General features: G+C 40.9%; 1 protein-coding gene across 6 annotated transcripts in view; it reads left to right on the top strand.

Annotated features, from left to right (window-relative positions):
* CDH8 (cadherin 8) overlaps nt 1-26,935 on the top strand; it is a 239,377-nt gene that overhangs the window by 56,713 nt on the left and 155,729 nt on the right. The window contains exon 1 of one of the 6 annotated variants that reach the window (XM_081202705.1): nt 24,836-24,923. The exons of the other annotated variants lie outside the window; for them this stretch is intronic. Coding sequence (XP_081058831.1) covers nt 24,843-24,923 — 81 coding nt within the window. The 5' untranslated portion in view covers nt 24,836-24,842. Of the gene's footprint in view, nt 1-24,835; nt 24,924-26,935 lie in introns of those variants that run through there. 6 annotated transcript variants of the gene reach the window in all.

Genomic DNA, 26,935 nt, shown 5'->3' with positions numbered 1-26,935 from the left:
TTCTGAGAATTAAAAGGAAGGTTGTGTTTCAGTTCACATCTTATTTTCAAAACTATTAAATATTAACTGAGTTGAAATTCTACCCCATTCCCACTTGAGGTAGGCTCACTGCAGAGGGACTAATTCACTCCTGAAGTCCTTGGGTGGTTCCCATGTACTTCCTATGGTCTGCTGGTGTTGTCCTTATGCCCAAATACAATGGACACACCAATTATGCATCGATGCCCTTGAGGGCCTTTGTGAAGTCTCAGCATTTCAGATCCACCTCTTCCACCTACCTCTTTGGAATTGACAGAAGCATTGGGAATTGAGAGGACATTGTGAAGACATCCCAAAGTATATCTAGAGGGCTTCAGAGTTTGTCTTAGAGTCTGATGTCCCAGGAGTCCAATCTGAAAATATGAACCCCAAATCCAATCACTGGGTCCTGACTCACATCATACCTGTTCAAGACACCTCTTATTTTGAGGAATCATTCCCTCCATATATAGTTGGTTACTCTAACAATGGGGGTGGTGATCATCTGAGATGCTGCTCTTATATCATACAAACCTGCGAGCAAGAACCTTTAGATCACTCAGATGAAAGCACAATTATTCTGCTTCTTATCTTCCACACTCCTACACAGTTCTCTACAGTTTCAACAAAGCCTTTTCAGTTTCTCAACATGCTCATGACCCAAACACCAGAAAAAAGTGTCAAGTACCTTGGAGTGAAAACAAAATTTTCATTAGCGAATTATACTGAATGGATTGTTGTAGTTGACAGTCACTGCTGGCAGAGCATGCCGAAAGATGCTTTGCCATGGACTCTAGCTTTGTTAATGGATTGATATCATATGTTTGACATTCTCTATGACTCTCCAAGACACTAGCATTTCCTGTTGATAATCTAATGGAGCTATTCAGTTGCAATCCAGTTCTTTTTCAAAAATGCTACCTCTCCCACACCCACCCTTTGTTGCAGATCTTGCTCTAATGCACTTACATCTTTGATTTTTTTTAATATCTAGAGATGTATAAAATGATAATTATATGTGTCTTTTTTAAAAAATAAGTTTTTTATTTAAGTTTTTCATAATACAATAACAACTACAAAATTGCAAATAGAATAAGTTGAATACGGAGTCCTCTGCCCAAGGTAATTCTTAAACCTTACCACCCACAGAAGGTAGTGGGCCCTCCTAATTCTCACCTGGGGTCTTTCCTTTCTCCTCCCAGACCCACATTTCCCTGTCTCTCACCCAGTGTCCTCCATCAGCCACCTACCACCCCAATGAGTATGCAATCCCTGGACCTTAATAAAGGCTCCAGACATAGGACAGAGAGAAAAGGGAAGGAAGGAAGGAAGGAAGGAAGGAAGGAAGGAAGGAAGGAAGGAAGGAAGGAAAGAAAGAAAGAAAGAATCAGACAGAAAGAGAAACAATAAAAGACAAAATGAAAAGAAACATTAGAGAAAAAGGGCTTCCAATTTTCCACCTTCTGGTTACATAAAAAAAAAAGGGTAGGGGAATTATTTAAACCATTCATTTCATGATAACATCCATCTTCTCCACTTTCTGTTAAGCAATTTTTCTTTTAAGTCAAAGAGTTTATCAGAATCATTAATTTCCATTTCCCACAAAAAGTCAAAGAGGGGTTCACGACATGTTATTATGATTGGTATGATTGGTAAAACCATGTTTTCCCCTCCTTTAATATTAACTTTACCACTATTAATTCCCACCACTATTACTCCATATTGAGTAATAGTAAATCAGGCATAGGTAAACTTGGCCCTCCAGATGTTTTGGGACTACAACTCCCATGATCCCTAGCTAACAGGACCAGTGCTCAGGGATGATGGGAATTGTAGTCCCAAAACATCTGGAAGGTCGAGTTTGCCTATGCCTGTAGTAAATTCTTCTGTCCTGGTCCATATCAAAATCTCTCCACTGTGAAGAAATATTAGAATAATATTCCATTTTCCCCTTGTTATATTTCCTTCAATCATGTCAAGTCAGGGGTATAGGATTGTTGGGGGGTGGGGCTGCTAGGGTGATTGCCCTGGATGCATTTTTTTTGGGGGGGGGGCTGCTCATGCCACCCTTCCCAAGCCAACCCTGCACTGATTTTCAAGGCTGGGATCTGATTACACCCCAGCCTCACAAAGCAGCTCGGGGAGGATGGCATGAGAACCACACCATGCGCCCTTCAATCACAGCCTCACCTCTGAGGGGCTGGGATCAAAGGACACATGGCTATTGAGTCCTTCTCACATCATCCTCCCTGGATTGCAACCTCACAAAATTTCATTCACAGAAATTTCTTAACATTTATACATGCTTTCTAATAATATGTATATACCTGCATCCCCACATTTAATATAGTCCCACGACTTGGTCAGACCCTAGATTTAACATGCAATGAAAGAACAAAAAGATGCATTTTAAAATGTTAAGGGGGAAAAAATGTTTCACAAATTGAACTAGTTACCAAGAAAGATTGTGAGATCCCCACTGTTTGATGTTTTCAACTTGACTATTTGTCAGATGGTGTATGTATAATTAATTCTGCTTCATGGACTAGTTTGTGTTTTAAAATGGCATTTCAACTTCTCTAATACTCAGCCTCTCATTATGTGAATCCGCTATTTGATTTGAGCTGCAAATAGTTACTTCTATGGATTTTAGGGAATTGGGGATAGTTATGTTGACATAAGAATACCCCATTGGCATATGATCAGGTGATATCTTTCCTCTGCACCTCTAATTTTCAAGGTCTTACAGCGCAACTCTATACACTGCTTCCTAGGAAGGTAGTTCAGCCCAATGAGACTCAGTACATAGAATGTGTATTTAGAACTGTAAGTATATAGTGCAACCCTATGCAGGTTTACTCACAGTTATGCCCCACTTTGTCTAATGGGGCTTACACATAGGAAAACATAGTTTAATTGAAGGCTACAATCCTAAGCAAACTTTACTGTAAGCCCATTGCAGACAGTATGGTTAGCTGTAATCCTGTAGACTCGTTGAATTCAGTGGGAATTACTTCTGAGTAAACATGCATCAGCACCAGTTCCTGACAACACAGCTGCTTTATTTAGAATAATGAACAACTGTGGCAGAGGTTTTGATGTTTCCACCACTTATTATTCATCTCTGTTCATTATGTGGAGCTTGTGTAGCATAAAAATGTGATCCACTTCACTGCAAAAATTGGAAAGATGGAAGTCAGAAATTTTACAGCTGTGTGTGCTTTGCTTGAGATGAAAACATTTCAGAGAGACTCTCAATTGGTTCCCCAGTAGTAAAGGGAAACTCTCTAATGATAAGGGTATATTTGTGATGAGCAAAGTCTCTCCTGCTGTTTAGAACTTGAGTCTGAATGAAAACCATAGGAGGCTGGGCCATTTCTGATAGAAAACAGTTTTTTAACAGCATGAATTTATGAATCTGCTCATTGCAAATAAGAGTTTATTATGCTTAGTGCCTAAAATGATGCCTCATTTATTAAATTAAAGCCACACACACACACATACACATTTCCCCTTCAAATTATGTGCAAAAGTAGTCTAGGTCTACAAATAGAAGTTTTATGAGTGGCTGGAGTAAGACCTCAGCTTTGCAAAACTACTGATTTGGCATATGACTTCAATCAATCATTTATTATATGGCTATAGACCCACTAAAAACATACAAAGGATAAAAGAACGAGCAATTAAAACGTTTGCTTGTTTAAAATACAATATAATACAAAAGGTAAAACATATACAGTGGTACCTCAGGTTATAAACACTTTGGGTTACAAACACTTTGGATTACAGACTCTGCTAACCCAGAAGTAATACCTTGGGTTAAGAACTTTACCTCAGGATGAGAACAGCAGCAGCGGGAGGCCTCATTAGCTAAAGTGGTACCTCAGGTTAAGAACAGTTTCAGGTTAAGAACGGACCTCCGGAACGAATTAAGTTCATAACCAGAGGTACCACTGCACTGTATCTAATGTATTATATGCTACAAAAGATAAAAATATAAGATAAAATTACAATTAAAATGGGGCTATCATCTTTCAAAACATTGGAACAGAGGAGATAAACTAGGCCAGTGAAAGTAGCTTGTTTGCATCAGCCAAGAAATACAGTGGTGCCCCACAAGACGAATGCCTCGCAAGATGGAAAACTCGCTAGACCAAAGAGTTTTCCGTTTTGGAGGTGCTTCACAAAACGAATCTCCTATGGGCTTGCTTCGCAAGACGAAAATGTCTTGCGAGTTCCTGCGGGGTTTTTTCCCCTCCCCCCTTTTTCTAAGCCGCTAAGCCGCTTATCAGCTGATCCGCTAAGCCGCTAAGCCGCTAAAAGCCGCTAAAAGCCGCTAATAGCGCTAATCCGCTAATCCGTCAATGGGCTTGCTTCGCAAGACGAAAAAACCGCTAGACGAAGAGAATCACAGAACGGATTCTTTTCGTCTTGCGAGGCACCACTGTATTCTCGGTACCATTCTGGTATCCTTCTTGGGTGTTTCCTCAAAAGGAGGCAAATTAGACAATTAAGTTCCTCTCTATAAAGGTTATATTCAAAGAACACCTGGCCCAACATTTTGACCACTTAATCTCCATAGGGACACCCACGACCCTCTTATGGGACACCTTGAAAATGTCCTTCCAATAATGCGGAAAGGAGACAGTTAAATCTAGCTGTAGGAAAGATGTGTTGATACTTGAGGATGGGTAGATTATTCAGAAATCTAAGCGTGTTGCAAAGGTTAAGCCAAAATATATTGGAGAACAAATTCTATGGGTTTGATGTGGCCTCCGATTTAGGAGGTACAATACTCCTCTGAATTCATTTTATTCAAGGAAATTGGGAATCTGTCTTATTTCAACTCAGGCTATTAATTATTTGTTTATATGGCTGTGTCAGTGATTGCCCAGTGATTTATTTGTTCCATACTTCAGCAATGTCTACTCTGACTAGCAGCAGCCCTTCAGTGTATCAGTCAGGGGTCTTTTCCATTAGGAGAAATTCCATTCTATTCATGGTACAAATTAACCAACCTTGTTTGCACTTTCTGAAACAAGACATAAGCTGAAATGAAGCCATCCTTTGAAATTCAAGCCTCTGAATTTTTCAGGGGAGTTCTTGGGCCAAGCAGTGTGTACAAAAATGCATAAATTGTGGTTAAGTGTACATAATCATATCCGTATTAGTGAAACTAACATTAAAATACATTATATTGATAAAGGCTGACCGGGTCTTGTATGTTTCCTCTGCGCCAGAACCCACGGGCAGTAGCAGAGCAGTGCAGCACATGCTTAATGTGTGGGTGAAGAGAGAGTCCACACGCTGTTTCTAAACCAAACAGCTTTATTTACATCAGTTAGATAAAACAAGAAACAATCCATCGGAGACAGCATCCATCCTGGGTATCTGCTTCTCTCCGCTGAGAAGGGAAAGTAACTTCACAGACAAAGAACTCAGCTCCTGGATGTAGAAAGCTCCTCCCCAGATGCAGGACACATAGTGTGTTAACCCTATAAACACCAGACCTCACCCATTATATTACAGGAATACAAAAATGCATTATATTATGGAAAATTGCTTTGCAAAAAATGTGTATATTATGAGAAATTCATACTAAAATGCTGGTGAATTTTAATGAGGATTTTTTTTAAAAAAAATGCACTTGCACAATGATATGGAAATGTTGAGAACTAAACTTAATACTGGGAAAGATGATAACCTGAAATTGACAGATTGAGCCGTCCCCAGTTTCCATTACCTGTTATCCAATGTCCTATTCACATGAAAATGTCAGGGATGCATTTGGAGAACCTTTTGCATGCAAAACATGTATTCTGCCATGGAGCGATGTTTCCTTCTCACTGGCATATGTTGAGTCAGACCATTGCTCCATCCAGACCAGTATTTTCTACTCTGACTGATGCCTGCTCCCCAGCATCTCAAGCAGTTCTTTCCCTTCCCCTGACGTTTGCATATTATAAACCAGAGATACCAGGTATTGAACCTGTGACCTTGTGCTTGCAAAACGTGTGCTGTACCACTGGACTATAGGCCACCCTAATAAAAACTGCATTATATTGTGCTCTTGGTTGGAATCTTCCAAAGAGCAGATGAGATTTCTAGTACAAAACATCTGCAGGGCACCAGTTTGGGGGAGGCTGCTGTAGGAGAAGACAAGGAACCTTGATTGTTTTATTTATCCTGTGAAATAATGCTTTGTGGAGTATGAAGAAATGGCTGCATTCTGAGTGTATAGATTTTGGTGTCATGGGCTCGCAGAATCAGATCATCATTTCGAAAATGTTAATAGTGACCTACTTCGCAGCAGTTTTAGAAGATGAGTGACATAAGAACATGCTGTCAGGACCCCTGGGACAGAGGGACTGGGTGGGCTGCTTGTTTAATTAATTTAATGTAATTGGGTTTAATTTAATAATTATGACTGTCCTGTTCTGCTAACATCCTAATTATAAAATTACAGAGCTTTTTCCTCAGTTGACTTTCGTTGCATCATTTCTAAATATGAAAGGGCATATGAAAGCAGAAAGTGAGGAAAGAGCTGTAATAACCAAATATGTCATGTTGATGTCAACTCCAGATATTTGGGGCAAGGAGTTGGGGATCTCACAATTCATGACTGAACGCACCTCACTACCACTGCCTATTTCAAGGCCAAGGAGCTGAAATGCGGCCCTCTAGGCCTCTCTATCTGGCCCTAGGAACTCTTCCAAACCACCCCCTCACTTGCCCAGCTTTGCATCCCAGGAGACTTTTGCCTGGCTGAAATCATACAATTGTAGAACCAGAAGAGACCCAAAGTGTCATCTAGTCCAACCTCCTGCAATGCCCCTGCAATGTCTTTGACTTTTCATAATGCTTCCTGCTTGTCTGGATGGAGGATAGAGAGGGGTGTGTAGTTTGTGTAAAAACTAGACTACTAGTTTACATTCATAGACTACTAAATTTTCATTAATTGCTCTGCCCACTTTTGCTTCTGGCTCTATCCACTAACAACATGTAACCTTAGAAGGTTGCCTTTGGGCTGAACATGGTTCCCCACTCATGGCCTATTTGCTTGCCCTCTCCATCAGGGCCAAATGCTAAAAACAGAGGGCAAGAGAAGTGGAGGGTACTGCTGCTTCTCCATTTTTCTCATGCTTGTACTCTTGGGGAAAGCAGATAAGCAGTCAGCAACAGCAAGGAGGAGGACTGGGGAGCTCTTGTATCACATACCCTCCAACATTTCTCTGATGAAAATAGGGGATTCCTATTCCATTACTGTTGTTGTTGTTGTGTTTGTTGTTGCTGCTGCTGTTACTACTGCACCCATCTAACTGGGTTGCGCCAGCCACTCTGGGTAGATTCCAACATACATAAAAACATAATAAAACATTTAGCATTTTTTAAAAAAACTTTCCTATACAGGGCTGCCTTCAGAGGTCATCTAAAGGTTGTATAGTTATTTATTTCCTTGGCTCAGGGGGTCACATTGTTGTTGTTTAGTCGTTTAGTCGTGTCCGACTCTTCGTGACCCCATGGACCAGAGCACGCCAGGCACTTCTGTCTTCCACTGCCTCCCGCAGTTTGGTCAAACTCATGCTGGTAGCTTCAAGAACACTGTCCAACCATCTCGTCCTCTGTCATCCCCTTCTCCTTCTGCCCTCCATCTTTCCCAACATCAGGGTCTTTTCCAGGGAGTCCTCATACCCTTCATACATAACTCCATACCCTTCAACATTTCTCTGATGAAAATAGGGGTGTCCTAAGGAAAAGCGAGACATTCCAGGATCAAATCAGAAACTGGGATAGTTTCTGTAAATCTGGGACTGTCTCTGGAAAATAGGGACAGTTGGGAGTGTCTGGTATCAGCAGGTGGTCCCCTCCTGGGATCTGTGCCATGATAGGGAGTGGTATGAGCGTAGAGGAGTGGCATGAGAAGAGCCTGAAGCATTTTCTAAGAAATGGGAGTAAGGGTAATGGGGGAAAGAAGAAAATAAATATGGCCACGAGGAGGGCATCTGGTTAGCAGGTCTAGGAGGCACACCAGTCACTTGGTCATGGTCTGTCATGCTACAATTAAATGTATTGCTATTTTAATTTATACACACTCGGTGTTAGGTCCTGGTCAGTGCTCTGACCTCTACACCACACTTGTTCTTCTGATTTTTATTTTTTAAAATCTTCCAGAGAGGGGAATTTAACAGTCTGCAACAGGGGTGGTGTGTGGGGTCAGTCAGTTATGCTTCCTGAGAGAAGAGGGTTTTGTATATGATAGTGTCCCGTATTTTCATTGGTCAAAATGTTGGAGAGTATGAGAATATTTGACAATTCCCCGCTATGGAGCTGAATGAAATTAAATGAGAGAAAGTACAGAGAGCCCCAGTTTCATCTTCATAAGCTTCTTTAAGCTTTTGCCCTGAAAGGTTTCTACTAGTTCAAAGCCAATGTGTTGGCTGCACTGAACAGTCAAAGCAGAGTTGTACTTTCTTGGTCTTTCAAGATATAATGCCAGCTTAATTCAGGTTTGGGTATTATAAATCTCATGGGGGGAACAAGATAGACATCAAGTAAAATCATCCTTCAATTACTTAAAGAAAAAGAAAAGAAAAAAACACGCACACAAAGAAATGACCAGAAAAAGAGAGAAAGGGCTGCATTCTAAAGATGTTTTAAAGTGACTTTTTATTTTATTTTGCTGAAACATGTAGGCTTGATTCTTAAAACAAAAATTCTAAAAAGAAACAAAATATCAAAACAAATATTGCACAAAAGGTAAAGGTAAAGGGGCCCCTGACTATTAGGTCCAGTTGTGACCGACTCTGGGGTTGCGGCGCTCATCTCGCTCTATTGGCCGAGGGAGCCGGCGTACAGCTTCTGGGTCATGTGGCCAGCATGACTAAGCTGCTTCTGGTGAACCACAGCAGCACACGGAAACACCGTTTACCTTCCCGCCAGAGCGGTACCTATTTATCTACTTGCACTTTGACGTGCTTTCGAACTGCTAGGTTGGCAGGATCAGGGACTGCATAGAATAGCTATTATTAAAGTTATAATCCTCACCCTGTTTACTTGTGAGTTGTTACTATTTAAACTACCTGAGCAGGCCCAGCAAGCCAAGGAGCCAACCCCAGGCAGCAGGCAATGCGTGCAAGGCCCCCAAGAGGGTTTCCTCCCTTTCCATCCAGTGGAGTTTAAGGAGAGCATCTTGCAGGAATGGCAGGCACCTGGGGCCTCCAAGGAAACACGCTCTCTCATAAAGTGGCTATATCCATTTGATAAGTTTGGAGTGGGATTTCTGAGTGTTCCTCTCGTAGATGCCCCCATGTGTTCCCTCACTCATGGATCTATGGTTTCCAGAGATAGGCAGGGTTACCCCTGAGGACGAAAGGGCAGAGGCTTTGTTGTGCAGATCGCATGAAGCTTCTGCCATAGTCATTAAGGTCTCAGCTTCAGATTCCTTCATAGCCAGAGCAGCTCAGGCTCTTTCAGGCAGAGGTCCCACCAGAGTTTGTCCATGCCCAGAAGGCATAGCAAAGCTAGTCAAGGCTCCCACCTGTGTGGCCTCATTGAATGCCTTGCACTTTGCAGCAAGGGCCATGGCAGTGGACGTGGAAGTGCGCAGGCAGCTCTGGCTTAATCAGTGGCAGGGGGATGTCAAAGCCAAGACCAGTCTGGCCAGCGACCCCTTCAAGGGAGGCAAGCTATTTGGGAAGGGGCAGGAAGACGGACTTGTAGAGACCAGGGACAAAAAGAAGGCTCTTCCACATAAGGAGAGAGGGAGAAAGAGTCAGAATGGAAATTATTCTTCCTTTCAGCTCCATTAATCACTTACTGCAACTGAGCAAGGGAGTCTCTGGCCACCCAGAATACTCCATGGAGTCCACTGAGTCCTCTGCAAGACTTACCCCTTACTTACCCCTTCTGCTTCAGAATCCTGGCCCCCGACAGGAGCAGATGGTGAGAGGTGATCTAAACTCATTCCCCCCCCCAAAAAATGAAACTTTCCCCCAAGTATACAACTTTATGATAGCTGTGTCCATTTTCACATATTTGTAAAGGCAACACAATGTTTGATCTATTAAAGTAGTGGTTTTGAACGTGGGCAATTGCCCCGGGAAAACTAACAGCTCCTGCTTTGTGTCTCTTTCCCAGTCTCTTTCTTCATTGCTGCAATGCCTGAAGCTTTTTCTTTTTCTTAAAAACAAAACTATTCCTTGTATTGATTACAAAGTGGGGTAAACCATCCATTTACCTAAGTTATTTATTTATTTATCCCCCCCCTCTCTCCAAGGGGGGAGGTATTAAAACACTATATAGAGATACACACATTTGTTTGCTCTTCTTCCTGGTGGGACACCATGGTAGCTACCTCTGCGTTATTCTAACCTAATTAACTCTGCAAAGCATTACAACCTGCAGACTGGGGCTTTTCTATTAGGCCCACCAGTATTCTTCTCCCCACATTGTTACTGTTTCTTTCTTTCTTTCTATTTAACATCAAGTCTGAATGAGACTTTTGGGTGAACTCAGAAGCTACCTCATTACTTTGTGATGCTTTGCTCTGTCCTGATAAAGGTGTTATGTGTCAATTGTTGTTCCCCTGTGTTACTTTCCTATTTTCATGCAAAACATTTGTTTTTTGCTGGTCTGATCACTATATACAAATGAATGAATATAATGTGACCTGGCTGTTGCTTTTAGCAACTTGTTTGACATCTGGAGGGGAAAGAAATATATAATATCACGTCTTGTCCCACATTGATAGAGCATAGCAGGATGAATTTTGTTTTACATTGCAGGAATTATACAATTGTCTTTGGGAAATGACAGGAATTGTTTAGTTTAAAGGGCTTCTGTGCATATGAGGATTGATCATCCCCCTGCTGCGGGTCAATAACTTTTATTCCTTTCTGTTGAAAAGGAATGCTTAAATAAACATTAAAGTCCTGCTAAATCTTACATAATTTCAGAAGACCTCTCCAGGGTTTTTATAAATGTGGATTTTCCCTCCCAGCCCTAACTCATCTTGATGTGATTACTTATTCTCACTGTACATTCAGCCTCTGAGTTATAGATGTGCTACCCCTTATCAGTAAAGCACAATGCCTATTTTCCATGGGTGAGATATATTAACAGGCGATAACTTAATCTATATGATGCTGAACTACCATCTGAGATTGGATTTAAAAGATGTAAAATAAATGCTAGATGAATGCCAACAAGAGCTGCTTATCTCATTCATTTAAAGTCTTTAAAGCATTCAATAAAATGGGTGTTTGCTCTAAATCCATGAGTAGAATGTCAATTTTCTTGTTTACGCTGTTATAAACTTAAAGAGAAAGCCCCCGAATTGTCTCCTGCAGACAGACCAAACACATGAAAAAGGCTCATTTGCGTTATTTCTTGATAGTAATTACATGAACATTGGTGATCCTCTAAATCAAAGCATAATGTATCTTGATATGTGTATGCTAAAATGTTTTGAAGTTGCCGTTATGATTACAGTGAATTTTCAAAGCAGACAAGCAAAAAAAGCCCCCACTAAACATCTTCCTGTAATCTCATGGCGTGAGTCATATAGCATCGAAAAGTGACTCTGAGTCTAATAAGTGAAAAACTGAAGCTTCATTTTACTCAATCTACAATAAACAAAATAAATAGCTTTCATTTTATATTAAACAGTGGCTTAGATTAAGGACCTTGTTTAAATAGACCACATTTATTTAAGTAATAAATGGTCTATGGAGAGCTGGACCCAACTCAAGACACCATTTCATTAGGAGCGGGAAGAGTTTTAGCCCTATTTATGTCATTTTCTGGGGGAAACAGCTTTTGGAAAACCCCCACATTTCCCCATGAGTAGTGGTGAAATCATTTCCATCACTGGATTTTAATTACTGGACTTGTTAATCTCATAAAAGATGAAGGGAAGGCACAGACAGGAAGGCTTCTGTAGTTAAAATATGAAATCATATCGCCATTTATATCTGGTAGAGGGAGTGAAAAGTCAAGGGAAATTGAGAATGATATTGGTTCACCCCATTCATTCTGCCTAACAGATTTTTTGACTGAGCTTCTTACTAGTATGAAGGACTCTTGACATCTCTGCTGAGGTTGCCTCATTGAATGTGGCTCAGGACGACACAGACACCATGACAACCATGGGATATTTCCAAGGGTCTCATGTGGCAGGAAGCATTATTGACTCAATAATCTGTTTTAGCCAGAATAGCAGTGCTCTGTTGGAAGTGGTGTACCATTTTACAACCCTCTACAACTTTGAGGGCAAAGTGCAGAGCCTGGGTGCTTCCAATAGGCATCTGGTTGGCCACTGAGAGAAGAGGATACTGGACTAGATGGGTTTTCATATGTTCTTACATTCTAGTTTTGCAGGTTAAAAACCTGCCATGGTCAAGAGGCAATGTGGCACTTTGCCAAATTAATCTATGGCCTGGGAGCCTTTGTTTATCAAAATAAATGCATGTGCCATAGCTGTGATGGATGATTCTGTAAATAATAATAGTACCAGTTTCTCATTTTTCCAGTTCTATGTTGGGGGAAAAATCACCACAAAAAATTGTCAGCATTTTGTATTCAACTTTACCTAATATAGTGAATTTCTGTTTTTCATGGATCTATACATTACATATGCATTTTTTTTAATTGGAGAACTGCATCACAGAATGAAAAAGTGCAGATTTTGATGGATAGCTGTGACTTTGTTCAGCTTTTGCTTTGGGAAGTGTGAATTAGGTAGGCTTGCATTAAAATGTAACTAAATCAACTTTCTCCCCCATCATAGTGGTGATGAGATGCATTTTGTCCATTAGTAAACTAGGGAAAGATAAACTTGCCAGAGGAAACTCCCCCCCTCCCCCAGACACACGGTCTGTCTGGTCTCTTCTTCATTTGCTCTGTTTTTCATCCACAACATAAAAACAAGGAAGCAATTTTGCAACCTCTGCTGTGTGCAAATAATTTGCTGTCCACATTTCAGGAACATATTTTTTTTTAATTTTGTCCAGCTGCTCACGTCTAATTTCTTCCTCATGTGGGTATCGCCTGGAAGAGCTTCTTCCCTCCGAGCTACGTCTCTCATCCTTCCAATTGCATCCACATTCCTTTGCCTCACTCTGCAGTTGGCTCACAAAGTGCATTTATTGTTAAATCCAGTCTATTCTGCCTTGTCCTTTTGCTTAAAACAAATAAGCCTTAAGCAAATGTAAAACTCTCAGGTTACCCCTGAAGGTAAACGTTATCTCAGTCCTACATAGCCTGCTTGTTCCTTGCTAGAGGAATTTGGAGGGGCATGACTTGTTTGTTTATAGAGCCAGTTGTAATCAATAAAGGGGCATCTGGATGTTAAAATAGCTGACAGCTATATTTTCTATGCAAAACTTAATATGCCCAAATGGTTTTGTAACAACTTTCAACATGCCATTAATAGATTATTTCCATGCCATGTTTTCTGAACTCTTTGTATGTTTCATTTCTTGCCCCTTATTGTATGTTTCATCCCCTCCCCAGCTGTTTGCTGATTGTAATTTATTTAGTAGAAGACTCATTGGTTGCTTTGTGTCTGCTCCTAGAAAAAACATATGCTTATTTATAGGCCAGCTTTGAGTGCATAGCATCATGGTTATTTCCATGATGTTCCCCCTCCCAAAGATGGGCTTCCAGTAAGGTTTGCCAAACACAGAATCTCTAAACAGATTGCATGGCAATGTTGCCTCCTTTGAGAGCAGGGGTTATTTTGCCCCATCCCCGCTTTGCATAAAGGAAGCCTCATGAGGCTTTATCTCAAGATAGGCAGTGGTAAGGCCATGGCAGGCCTTTTGTGACAATAGGAGGAGAGTGGCTTCCTCTGTGAAAAGGGATGTGGAACTCTCCAACTTGCTCTTCATCATTTGGCAGTGACTCATCATTTAAGCAGTGCAATAGGTTTCAGGGTAGGGTTTTTGAAGGGTTATATTGGATTGGCCTAGTGCACTTACTCTGCACTGTTCTATGTTAGAGGGATGCACCTCATTTGGTTGTTGGTTAGCTTTATATTGTCACAACTTGGAATTTAGGGTGGATAGCAATGTGACTATCCATGTAACGACCTGAATGTACCCCTGAATAAAGGACATCTGGCCAATCATCTCACATTGCCAGCCAGACAGGTTTGCTTGGTCTGGTGTTCTTGAGACCTGAAGAACCTGCCCTGATGAACGCTGGACAATGGGGGCAGAATGGTTAACAGAGATGCCCCCTCAACTCAATTTCATGGTGAGTTGGCACTCAGAACCTCATCTAATGGTGGATGTTGGCCCCCCAACTCAACTTGGGCAATAAAGAAATCTGGCACCCTTTATTCTCTATGCAAATCCAAGTCCAAAGTTAATTTCCTCATTGCAGGTCTTTTATGCAAACAGTTATTAAAATTGTCTCACAAATCTTCACTCTAGTGTGTGTGCAGAAAAGGTTATTCTCATTATGTTTGAATCTGTGTTAGCCACCATCTTGAATTATTGGCTGTTTCCTACTCCAACTTGCCACGGCCTGAAAAAGTTGGCAAAAACCTGACAGATGCTGCCACCCCCTCTTGGATGACACTAATAACATTGTGATTTATGGCATTTTTCGCAGTTGGTACAGTCTATTAGCTCATTCTCAAATTGTGAATGAGCTAATAGATGGTAGAAGTGACAATCATAATTGATAGCTTCAACGTGTTTTTGACATAACAGAGTAGATCATGTTCTTGAATATATTTGAAATATTAGTCCTTTCCACACAATCCATCCACGCATGCACTGAACACCTGCTAGAGCCACCTCCGGTGCCACAGACCTCACTGGCTCCTTTTCTCCAACAACTGCAAGGCACACATGATACCTGCAATGGAGCACCCACGTTAACAGTTGTGTATCCATAAGCACAAATAGGACCACCCCACCACTCAGGAGTCCAATCGCATGGATCACCTACAGGCATGAAACAAATAGGTATTAATAGCCAATTCTAATTTCCAATCCTCTCAGAAACTATGGTTGTGCCTGAGTGGAAGTAACTGATGCAGGATGAGCACTGCACCATCAGCCATTAGGTTTCGCATAACGCCAGTGATACAGAGAAACAGCACCACAGGCTGACCATAAATGGTCAACATACTGCAAGCAGAAAACACTGTGAAAATAAGCTCAGTTTGGCCTCAGTTATGTTCCCAAGGAGCTGCCTGATACTAAATCAGTTCACTGGTAAATCTAGGTTACTGTTGTCTACACTGACTGGCAGCAGCTTTCCAGGGATTCAGGTAGGGATCTTTTTCATTCCTAACTCAAGATGTCCGGGATCAGACCTGGGTCCTTCTGTATGCCGACCAGGTTCTCTACCACTGAACCATCACCTTTCTACTATTCAGGTCTCTTCTTGAATCTTAAGAGTCAAAGACATATATAAAGAAGTGTAATATAATGATTTTGTTCACAATTCCAATGCATATTCATGTAGAGAGTGGTGATTTGAAATTAAATCCACAGTTAATGAATTTGTCAAAATGGCCCAGATATTTTCTTTGACCCATTCAGCATGGATAATTTTGAAAGGCCTTCTGCAAATACCTATTTATTATGTCAGACTTACCTGTTTTCTGTGCATGGCAGGAGTGATGCAAACATCATCACTCTATACTTCATGATGCTAGAACGGCAAATCAGTGGTTTGGTAGTATTCTTTTCGGGAGCAGTATAGGTTTTAATTGAGAAGGACTCACCATATTGGCAAACTGTGTGCAGAGATTTTGAAAAATAGGAGTTGGAATGAGACCATCAAAATTGAATCATGATGCCCACTGTGAGGAGCTTAGAGTTAGTCATTTGACCTTTCTAAAGGAAGCAGAAGAATCACAGAAATCACACTTTCTGAAATTGACTAGGAGGCAAAAATGTGTCTAAAAATCAACAGCTGTTATTTATCTATTTTGTTTTGTTTTCTTCTCATGGTTTTCATGAAGCTTAAGGAATCTTTTTAGAATGTTTCTTATTCAGTTTTCTCCCTGGGTTTTGGAATTGCACATTACAGAGTCATAGAATCATAGATTTATATATCATATAGATTTATATATCTACTACTGAGCTATGGGCCTTCCATGAGCTTACAGCCTTCTCATAGTACCTGGAGACACCAAGATGGTGAGCAGGGATTCTCTAAGCCTGTCGTTCAGTTGGGCTATTGCTTCCTTAAATAAGAATCTTGGGGTCTGCAGGATTCTGAACTGGATAGGGCGTCTTTCAGTACTGGAAGAGATGTGGCCAGATTGGGTAGAAGCTGTTAACTATTGCCAGTTTGGGTGGGGCTAAAAAGCCCCTCTCCCTTTAGACGACGTCCACTCACAGTTTTTGAATTGCTGTACAGCTCCTTGTTATGTTAAAAGTTCAGAAACCTGAGGGCCTAGCTAACCCAACAACACACATCTCATCTCTTTACCCTGGGTGTGCAACTGCAATCCCAGGAAATCATTCCATATTACTACTCCGCCGCCTGTGTTCTTAGGCTCAGATTGATGAGTTTTAAAACTCAATCCCTTTTCTGTCCCGATTTATTATTTCCTCCTCATTTCAAATATAATCCATGCCCATTTCACATGCCTTTTGGAATCAATGTTGAAGAAAATAAGGGGATGGTAGAGTAGAGAAACGAGGCTTTGCAGGGTTCTGTTGAGCCTCATTGCTTTGTAATCAGTTGCAGCTATACACTACCTTGAAGAGGATTATTGTCCTTCTCAGCTTTCTTTTCCTCCAGGCTTATACCTTTCCAGAAGAAAACCTATTCAGCAGCTAAGCTAATGCAGCTGATGCAGGTAATTTCAGGTAGAGCCAATGCACATGTACAGATTCAGAAATCTGTCATGTTCAAGCATCAAGGGGCATGATTTCAGCATTAAGTGGGACGTGCAACAAAAAGCTGTGGCTAGTGTGTGCTCCTGTCTGGAGTTCTAGCCCATGCCCTTTTGAGAATACACCATCCGCTTCTTCACTGTTTCCTATTTTCCCCTCCAACAGTCAATCAGCATTGCATATCAGTTAAGCATGCTCAGGCCTCAATAGGATGTTCATGGGGTTTCCTTCCCCTTAGTGCTCATGAAAATTCACCAGCATTTTAGTGCTAGTTTCTCTGAAAAGACACTTATTAATGCAATCTTGCCTAATAAATGCCTTTTTGCAAATTGCTTCCCCCCCAATGTAATGCATTTTGTATATTATATTCAGTAATACGTTCATTTTTATGCTCACTCTTCCCTAGCAAATGCATTATTTGTACACATTATCTGGCTAGAGAACTGCACTGCCAAATTTGGAGAATTTGAAGGATGTGTGTGTTATTTTCCAAAAATTAAAATTAGGTGAGTTCACCTTAAAATGTTATCCAAATCAAATTTCTGCCCCATCTGCCCAACATAAGGGAATGAGATGACTGCCTCAGATAGTAAATGTGGTGGGCCTTAGAGGAGGCAGCACTGACTCACAGAATCATAGAATTGTAAAGTTGGAAGCTAGTCCAACCCTCTGCAATCATATCTAGTCCATATCTAGTCCAACCCTCTGCAATGTAGGAATCTCAACTAAAGCATCCATGACAAATGACCACCCAACCTCTGTAAAAACCTTCAATGAAGGAGAGTCCAACAGCTGTTGAAGGAACTTTCCTAGTATCAAAGTCAAGCTGACCAGTCAGTAGTTCCCTGAGTCTTCTTTTTTCCTCCATTTGAAGATGGGCACAACATTTACCCACCTCCAGTCTACAGGGACCTCACCTGTTCTCCAAGAATTCTCAAAGATTATAGTCAGAGACTCTGAGATTACATCTGCAAGCTCCTTTAGTATCCTTGGGTGCAGCTCACCAAGCCCTGGAGATATGAATACATTTAAAGTAGACAAGTGTTCTTTTACCACCAGGGGTCGGCAATTTTTTTTTAGCAGTGGGTCGGTCCACTGTCCCTCAGACCTTGTGGCAGGCCGGAGAAGCGGCACCGGCGGGGGGGGGGAGCTGGAAGAAGAGGCAAGGGGGACAAGTAGTCCTGATCTGGCCTGGGGCCTTAGTTTGCCGACCCTTGCTTTCCCACCATCACCAGATTAGGCACTGTTTTAATTTTGGGTGAAGACAGAGGCAAGTCCAGCCTTCTCTCTTCACCCAATAGCATTTCTCCATCTTCTGCATGCTGAGGACCTACCACTTGCTTATTCTTCCTCTTGCTTCAAACATAGCCTAAGAAAACTTTTATTATTATTTTTAACCTCTCTTGCAACTTTAAGCTCATTCTGAGTTTTGGTCCACCTGACCTTCTTCCTGCAACTGGTGGCTACTAGTGTATACTCTTCATGATTTCTTCTTTCTTCATTTCTTATATATGCCCTTCTCACATCTCAGCTCATCTGTAAGCTCTTTATGCAGCCACACTGGTTTGTTTAGATGCATCCCACATGTCTTTCTTGTTGGAATTGTCTGCATTTGTGTCTTCAGTATTTCACTTATATATTATTATTATTTATTTATTGCATTTATATCCTACCTCAAATTGGCATACACGCTTCTCCCCTCCTGAATTCATCCCCACAATAACCCTGTGAAGTAGGTTGTGCAGAGAGGCAGTGAATTTCATGGCTGAGTGGGACTTTGAACCCCTGCCGAAGAAGATCAGATATTATATTACTCCTTCTGCTATCAGGTCAAGGATTGTACTGTTCCTTAGCTCTCAGAACTCAAGAACTTCCCTTCACAATGTGAGCTAGCTCGGAGACTGGTCTGTTAGACCAGTTGCAGTCTAAATAGTGATTAGTGAAGCACTTTGATGAAAGACAGGAAAACATTTTCCATAGCCCTGCAATGGAATCCCTCCCTCACTGAACATGCAAATCTTGATGTGAAAAGCAAAACTCACAAAAATATCAGCCCAGCTCTGTTACAAGCCATAATGAAATCCTCTCTGCATTGTGTAGCCCAGTCTTTTCCTTCACACTGCCAGAAAGTCACCTTCCCAGTGGCTTTCAGTTTTCGCTGAGATAACGGCTGCTTAGTTGATGTTTATATTTTCAAATTCAGGATGTGTTTGGCAGCCAATTGCTGGGTGATCTCTTCTATTTGGACTGTCAGCTTGGCACATTATGTGGTCTTAAATAGAGCACTCACCTCCTGTGTGCTCACACACTGCAATTTGTGCCGTGGCACCATTATGTCTCTATCTTTCTTGTCTGTCCCCAAATTGCTCTTTTCCTCCAATCTATTAGGGTTTATTTGATAATGTTGCATAGAAACAGCAGTGACATTCACTCGCCTACCTGTATTCAGATTCAGATTGTAAGAAACAAGGTATTTTAATATATCGTCTCTAGCATCCCAGCAATTCATTGTACATAAATTGTACTATCCTTGGAAAGCATCCTTGGTGGAACAGCAAGTAGTTAAAAGCAAAGCATCATGGCAGAGTTCCAATGTTTGGTTGCAGCGCTGCAAAGCTCTCGCTATTGAAATTTACACAAGTTGATAGAAATGTTTTTCCACCTTCGGCCAAGTTGGCTTTGTATGTTTTCATTTGTTTTCATTTTTGAAATGCATTTGCTGTGCTAGACCTCCATTTAATGCATTTATAAATGCATTGTAGTGCAATCCTACTCAGAAATAAGGGTGTGAATTTGATTTGGTTCTCATTTAAAGGCAAACATACTTATCACTTTCTAAACTGCAACTCACAGTCATTCCATGATTTTTTCTATGTGGTTCTCCAGCCAACCAATATGTAGAAAATACTAGTATGCATATATTAGTGAAAATAACAGACACAAAAAAATTGTACGAGGAGGCATTGCTTTGCAAAAATGTATATTTTAGGCAAAATGTAATGGGGAAAATGTGTATTAGGAGAAATCCATCCTAAAGTGAGAACCTGACAGAAAGAGAAATGGTCAGAGCCACCCGTGCATACACTGAAATTTTATTGAATTTAGCTGGACTTTCCCCAAAGTAAGTGGGGTTTAGATTGCAGCCCAAGCTCCCTTTTTATGGGGTGAAATACTCAACACTTGAAAAGTAATTTTTAAACATAAAAGAAACCAATAAAATAATATTATGAAAACAATGCAAGCCAAATGGGCAATTATTTTTGAAAAGCCATGCCCCTTCGTCCCTTTGCTGTGATACACAAAACAAGCAGCTTCCAAACTACTGTGGGTGGAACACATTTGCTTGTGTTAAATTAAACTAGATGAAACCAGCAAAATTAGCAAGCTATTGTGAGTGCTTATGGAATCCCTTTCAACTGGATCCTCCCCTGAATTTTGCAGTTCCCTATTTCTTGTATGACTTCTGAATCAAAACATGGTGGAACATAATTCATTTTTGGTTGGCTCCAGGAGGAATGTTGCCCTTGGGTCCTGTTTTCAGTCTTCCCAGAGGCATTAAGTTGGTCCCGGTGAGAACAGCTCTCTGGACTAGATCAACCATTAGCCTGATCCAGTAGGCTCTTCTTATTCACTTATGAGATTTAAAGAGGCCACAGTCTTGGAAATGCTTGGTAGGGCCAAATAGCAACCCACTGTTAAAGACACCCCCCCACACACACACACATCCGAAACTGTAGAACTGTTTGCTGTTTGGCTTCAGTGAGGCGCATTTTGGGGCTGAAGACTTTTTAATAACCCTATTAATGTCTACTGTGGACTTCTTTAACTTAGTTTAAGGCTTTGGAATAAAATCTCCTAAATTGGGTGAATCCCAAAATGAGACAACAAAAGGCCAATATCCTGAGAAAATGTAGATAAGCATCACCAGGAACATAAAGCATAGATGCAAAATATCAAGTCCAATAGAAAATCATTGAATAGTATTGGCAGGTGCATTGGGGATGGGCATAGCTCAGTGGTAAGGACACATATTTTGCATGCAAAAGGTCTCAGGTTTAGTTCATATGACTGAGAAACCATCAATAACTGTTGCCAGTCAATGTGGGAAAATATTGAGTGAGATAAATCAATGATCTTACTTAGTATAAGTATCTCCAGCATGGATGAAACAAATGGGAGCATGTCACTGGTTGTACATAACTGGGAGATAAGGGAATCAAACTAATTCAGTGCCTACTCACATGTCAGTCTTGTAGTTTAAAATCACTGTAAGTAATGTTCCCTGGCCTTCATGTTTGCTATCCCACTTTCCTGCACTTGGGATCCTCTCCCCCCCCCCGGCAAAGAAGGGGGGCTTTATAAAAAATTTTCTCTACTTACCAATTCTTTCTCAACACACACACACACACACACACACACACGTGTACATAAAACCACATATGTAGAATAGACTATTTTGCATACAACTTGAATCTATTTCACATTTTTTATGTACAATTGCTCTATAAAAGGTAAAGGTACCCCTGCCCGTACGGACAGTTGTGTTCGACTCTGGGGTTGCATGCTCATCTCGCTCTAGAGGCCGTGAGCCGGCGCCGTCCAAAGACACTTCCGGGTCACGTGGCCAGCGTGACGAAGCTGCAGCTGGCGAGCCAGCACCAGCGCAGCACACGGAAACACCGTTTACCTTCCCGCTATAAAGCGATACCTATTTATCTACTTGCACTTAGGGGTGCTTTCGAACTGCTAGGTGGGCAGGAGCTGGGACCGAACGATGGGAGCTCACCCCGCCACAGGGATTCGAACCACCGACCATACAATCGGCAAGTCCTAGGCACTGAGGTTTTACCCACAGCGCCACCCGATGCCCCTCAATTGCTCTATATATTGTTATTTTAGAAGTCTGGGTCACTAGGTTGCATGTGGGCAGCTGTAGGGGATGGAGGAGAGCTTTATTCAATTCACATTTAAAGGTGAACCAACCTAATTCACATTTTCAAAAATCAATACATGTATGGAAACACAGTAATACTTATGCTGTCTTTAATTCTCATTTGAATTGTATGAAAGTTAGTTGAAAGAGAATTCCATCAATGTAGGGCCACTGCAGAAAAGGCACTCCCCCAAATGCTCACTAACCCAACTGGTTGCACCAATGGGCATTTAATTTTGAATATGACCATACAGTGTTGTGCATGGTGTAAAGAAGGAGGAGAAATTCAGTTCATGTGTGAAGGTGAACTTACCTAATTTGCACTTTCTGAAACAATCGGAGAACCAAACACAGCCATCCTTCCAAAAAATTGAAATTCTCTGAATTTTGCTATGCCAAGGAATGTGTACAAAAACCATAGAATCATGGAATTGTAGAGTTGGAAGGGACCCCAAGGATCAACTAGGCCAACCCCCAGCAATGCAGGTATCCTAGTTATAGAATCCCTGAGAGATGGCCATCCAACCTCTGCTTCAAAACCCCAATGAAGGAGAGTCCACCTCCTTTTGGGGTATATGGTGGAGTGAAGTGTGCAGGCTCATCCTATGTTCTTATGTGGTTAGCAGAATTTGATGTATTTGCCCATCTGTTTGTGGCTGTTCTCATGCATCAGTTGAAGCCAGTTCTTGAGCAGGTATGTGTACACCTGCTTGTGTGTGCACAGTTGTACATTTCTTCCCCAATCCATCTAGCTATGCTCTAGAGAGTGTGAAGGTTTACACTTGAGTGCTATTAAAAGGGCCAGCGGGTCCTTGAAGGAAACAATAGATCATATTGAATTGAAGTTGCAATTGCAATAGAAATTCTTCCGTGAGAATAAATGAACTGCCTCTTCTCTTGAATGCTTATACTGGTAAATGATCATTTAAACTGTGGGTCATTGATGAACACATCCATCATCCTTCAGGTGTCACAAGACACCACTGGCACTAAGATAAGTTCTCTTTGCCACCTAATGGCTTTTCATCTATCTAGCAGAAACAGAAGTCACACTGGACAAATAATAATATAAAAAGATGGCTGGGGAAAGGCTCACAGCAAGAGGAAGGTGTGACAATTACTAGAAGCAGTGATGTATATAAATGAATGCAAAAAGCCACTGACTTCCCTCAATATTTAGAAAGTGAGCTGGGGCTTATTGGCATTCATAGAAAATTGGGAAGGAATCCAGGGAGCTAGAGGTGTAGTGTCTCTGGGCTTGCTGAATGTGACCTGTCTCCAAAATGCAACACTTCCCAAGAGGCCTCAGAACTAGGGATGAGAGAATACATAAAATATGAGTCCTCTAAGTGTCTCATTTTCCTAGTCTTCAGTTCACATAGGCTTGCAAGTATAAAAAAAGTCCTCATGAAAATTCACCAGCATTGTAGTGCTGATTTATCCTAATAAACACAGTTTTGTATGCAATTTAGCCTTCTAGATTTTTTTTTGTAGAGCAATTCCCCATAATATAAAGTATCTTTGCATATTATTTTTCACTAATATATGCATTTTATGCACACTTTGCCCCACTACATTCATTTTTGTATACATTTCTTGCAAAATTCAGAGAAGTGCAAATTTTGAAGGATGGCGTGGTTTTAGTTTATATATTGTTTCAGAAAGGGTAGATTAGGTAGGCTCATTGTTCAATTCAAGCTGAATAAGTTGTATCCCCCATCTCTATGCAGAACACTGGGATCCACTATATATTTTGGGCAATGTCCCTCTATATATTGGGTTTGTTTGTTTCATTTTAAGTATCTAGGATGTTCTGGGTGTATAACTTTCTAGTTTAGTTCAGTATAACTAAGAGACTGATAGGGCTATAAAAATGGTTAAGGTACTGATGATCTGGACACCCAAATGACCATGCTTACATACCCAAGGCACCCTGATCTCCAGATTTGGGGGAGGACACCTGAAAATAGGGTATATGTGTGCATTTCCTTTCTAAATGGAAGACTCAAAATATAGCCAAAATTGAACTTTGGTAGGCCATCCCATGCCCGCCCTCTAGAGTCTTGGGGGGATGAGGAAAATAATGAGTTGCTGAGTTTCCTGAGCAAACTTTGTTACATCCAAAAAGAACTTTCAAAACAATAACTACAGTTCAGTGCTTTCTCTGCAAGCTTACCTTAAGACACAATCAAACATTGTGGAGCTCTGAACACGTATTTCTATGAGTATATTTGTTTATGCAATTACTCTTGTTCATTGCTTGATTTTAATCATGCGCTTGTGATGTATGCAGGCAGGAAGTGATAAATATAAGTGTAACTGTCATGGCAACTCCCTGCTCTCAAACATAGACACACATTCATTACTGCAGAATAGCAAATAAGATTTGTGTATGGTATACACAACATTTACATTTTTATCAAGTCCATTGATCAGGGCTGGATCTCTGAGGATCCAGCATGATTAACAATTGCTGAATGTATATGGCTTCTGTGAATTCCACATACTGTATATGACTCAGTTTATTCCGTCCACCTCCTGTTCCCTTCTAGTTTAATCCGTAGCAGACTAGTTGGAATGAATATGACTAGAATATTATACAGCTTCTTCCAGTGTGCCTTAATTCAGGGATGGGGAATCAGTGGTCCTCCAGGTGCTATCGGACTCCAGCTCCCATCACCCCTGATGGTTGGCCATGCTGACTGGAGCTGGTAGGAGTTGGGAGTCTGGTGACATCTGGGGGCCATAGGTTGCCCACCTTTGCCTTAACGGAAAGGGATAGTTGCACAAAAGAAGGCAGGAGATAAGCATTACCCACAATTCATTCATCTGGTGATGAATTAGTGGTGTCAATATTTGTTAATGAGGGAGAAGTGTCAGAAAGGGGGAGAATAAGAATGTCAAGGGTGGTTTAAGACTGGTTGGCATAGAGACACTGTTCTAGAATAGATTATGTCTCCACTCTTGTACTGTGTCTCCATGACAACCAGGAGCTCTGTAGGAACAAAGGTCGTACAGAGGCTTATATGATCTCCATGGGATCAATGCTCAAAGCTGAGTGGAGGTTGTTCTGCTGGTTTGTTCTAAGTTCCACACAGAAGCCCCAGGTTACATTTTCCAAAAGCTAAAGGGTCTTTAATTCTTATTTCTAAGGACACCATTTCTGTCCTGCTTTCTTTCTGAAGTAGAACAGTAGGGTGACTATAGTTGTATAGCGTGTACAGTTCTGGTTTGCTGCATCTCAAAAAGAATACTCTAGTGCTGGAAAAGGTTCAAAAAATGGCAACTAAGATGTTCATGGGGGGGAAGTGACTCTTCTATGCAGAAAGGTTATAGCATTTATGGCTTTCCAGTTTAGAAGAAAGGCAAACAAGAGAAGACTTAATAGAGATAGAGATAATTATGTAAGGTGCAGAGAAAGTAGGAGGATATACTTTTTCTCCCTCTTCCGTAATGCAAGTACTCAGAGTCATCCGATGAAGCTGAATGTTGGAAGGTTCAGGATAGACAAAAGAAACTATATGGCTCTCTGAATGCACCCTAGGCCACACATCCTCTTCCCAGGCCTTCATCAACTATTTCATACCTTCTTCCAGTGTTTTTGCCTGGATGGAATGTGTTCTTGAACTCTGATAATGCCACTTGGTTCCAAGGATAGAGATGGGTGTGTGAATGCGTGCACAAATTTGTCCACTGTACAAAGGTAACAGTGTTCCACTTAACTTTTGCTTCTGGCCACACTTACCACTAGTGTGTGGGTTGCCTGGAAAGGAATGTAGCTGTTGGACTGAAAAAAAGATTCCCCATCCCTGATATAGCCATATAATGAAAGCAAACCAACTCAGATATATAGGAAAAGAACATATGATAGATCTACAAACAAGAGTTTGAACAGGTTTCGGGAAGACAGTTAATTTCCAGGATGTTTTAGCCTAGGCTGAGCACTTTCCTTTGTAATAATGTTACTGATATACTGTACTCATAAAGTTGTGTGTGTGTGTGTGTGTGTGTGTGAGAGAGAGAGAGAGAGAGAGAGAGAGAGAGAGAGAGAGAGAGAGAGCATTCAATTAGCAAGGGAGAATGCTGAAGTTATAGAGAACAGATTTAAACACCTCCTACTATTTGAGAAGTCTCTGCAGTGGAAATTCACATTCATTTATCCTCTCTCCATCATTCCTCATGGTCCCACATAATTATGAACTTAATGATCTTTAACCTTGACATGAGCAAAGGGTTCTGAATCTTGACAATTGCTTTACATACTCATACATATTTGATAGAACTAAAGAAATGTTTCTTGGGGGATGAAATTGCTATACTTAATGACTTCAAATATATTTAGCTTTTGTTCTCTTAAAAAAAAAAGCACAGATTTTAGTAAGGGTGATGGCAACAAATGATGGCCCATGTATGGAGCTAATCTACCCATCTTGCGTCTTAGCCTAGGCCATCTATTGTAATGTTTCTGTATTAAAGATAAAAAGCACATGAATGTTTCAAATAGCTGCCTTGATGATCTTTGACTGCCGCCAGCTGCTATAAAGAAGGGGAAGAAAGATTTCTGTAAACATCACATTTATCATTTACTTTAAACTAGAGAAAGCATGATTACCATTTTTTGACTGGTACTAGTATTTGATGGAAAAAGAGGGAAAATATATATTTAGATTTTTTGCTCTTTGCAGACCTAGAGCCAGTGACAAATGAAGGTTATCAAATGAGCAGTTTGTACTTTTTTGTTATTTCATATCCACCATCTCATATTTTAAGCAGTTCTCTGTGATTATATGAAATATGTGTGCATGTATTTCAGAAGTATCTCTTGTATGGAAAAAAGGTTTTGTTTTGGTTTTGGTTTTTTTAAAAGACACTGGGCATGTTGCAGTCAAATCAGTACACCAGGGATGGGAAACATGTTTCAACCTGAGGGCCACAAATATTTGCAGTATTGTAAATATACAAAAAATATTTCAATTCAAGAAAAAAGGAAGAAAGGTTCCAAAACAGACATTAGAGATCATCTTGAACCTTGAATTGCTTCAATCCTCCTTTGTGAGCTTTGCATAATGTATCTGTATAAGTAATTTAAACCACACACCTTGGACAACCTTCTGGGGGC

This window comes from Podarcis bocagei (genome assembly GCF_964188305.1).
Source record: "Podarcis bocagei genome assembly, chromosome: 7".
Taxonomy (NCBI): domain Eukaryota; kingdom Metazoa; phylum Chordata; class Lepidosauria; order Squamata; family Lacertidae; genus Podarcis; species Podarcis bocagei.
Note: the sequence above shows the minus strand (reverse complement) of the source record. Positions and strands in the feature narration are given on the sequence as shown.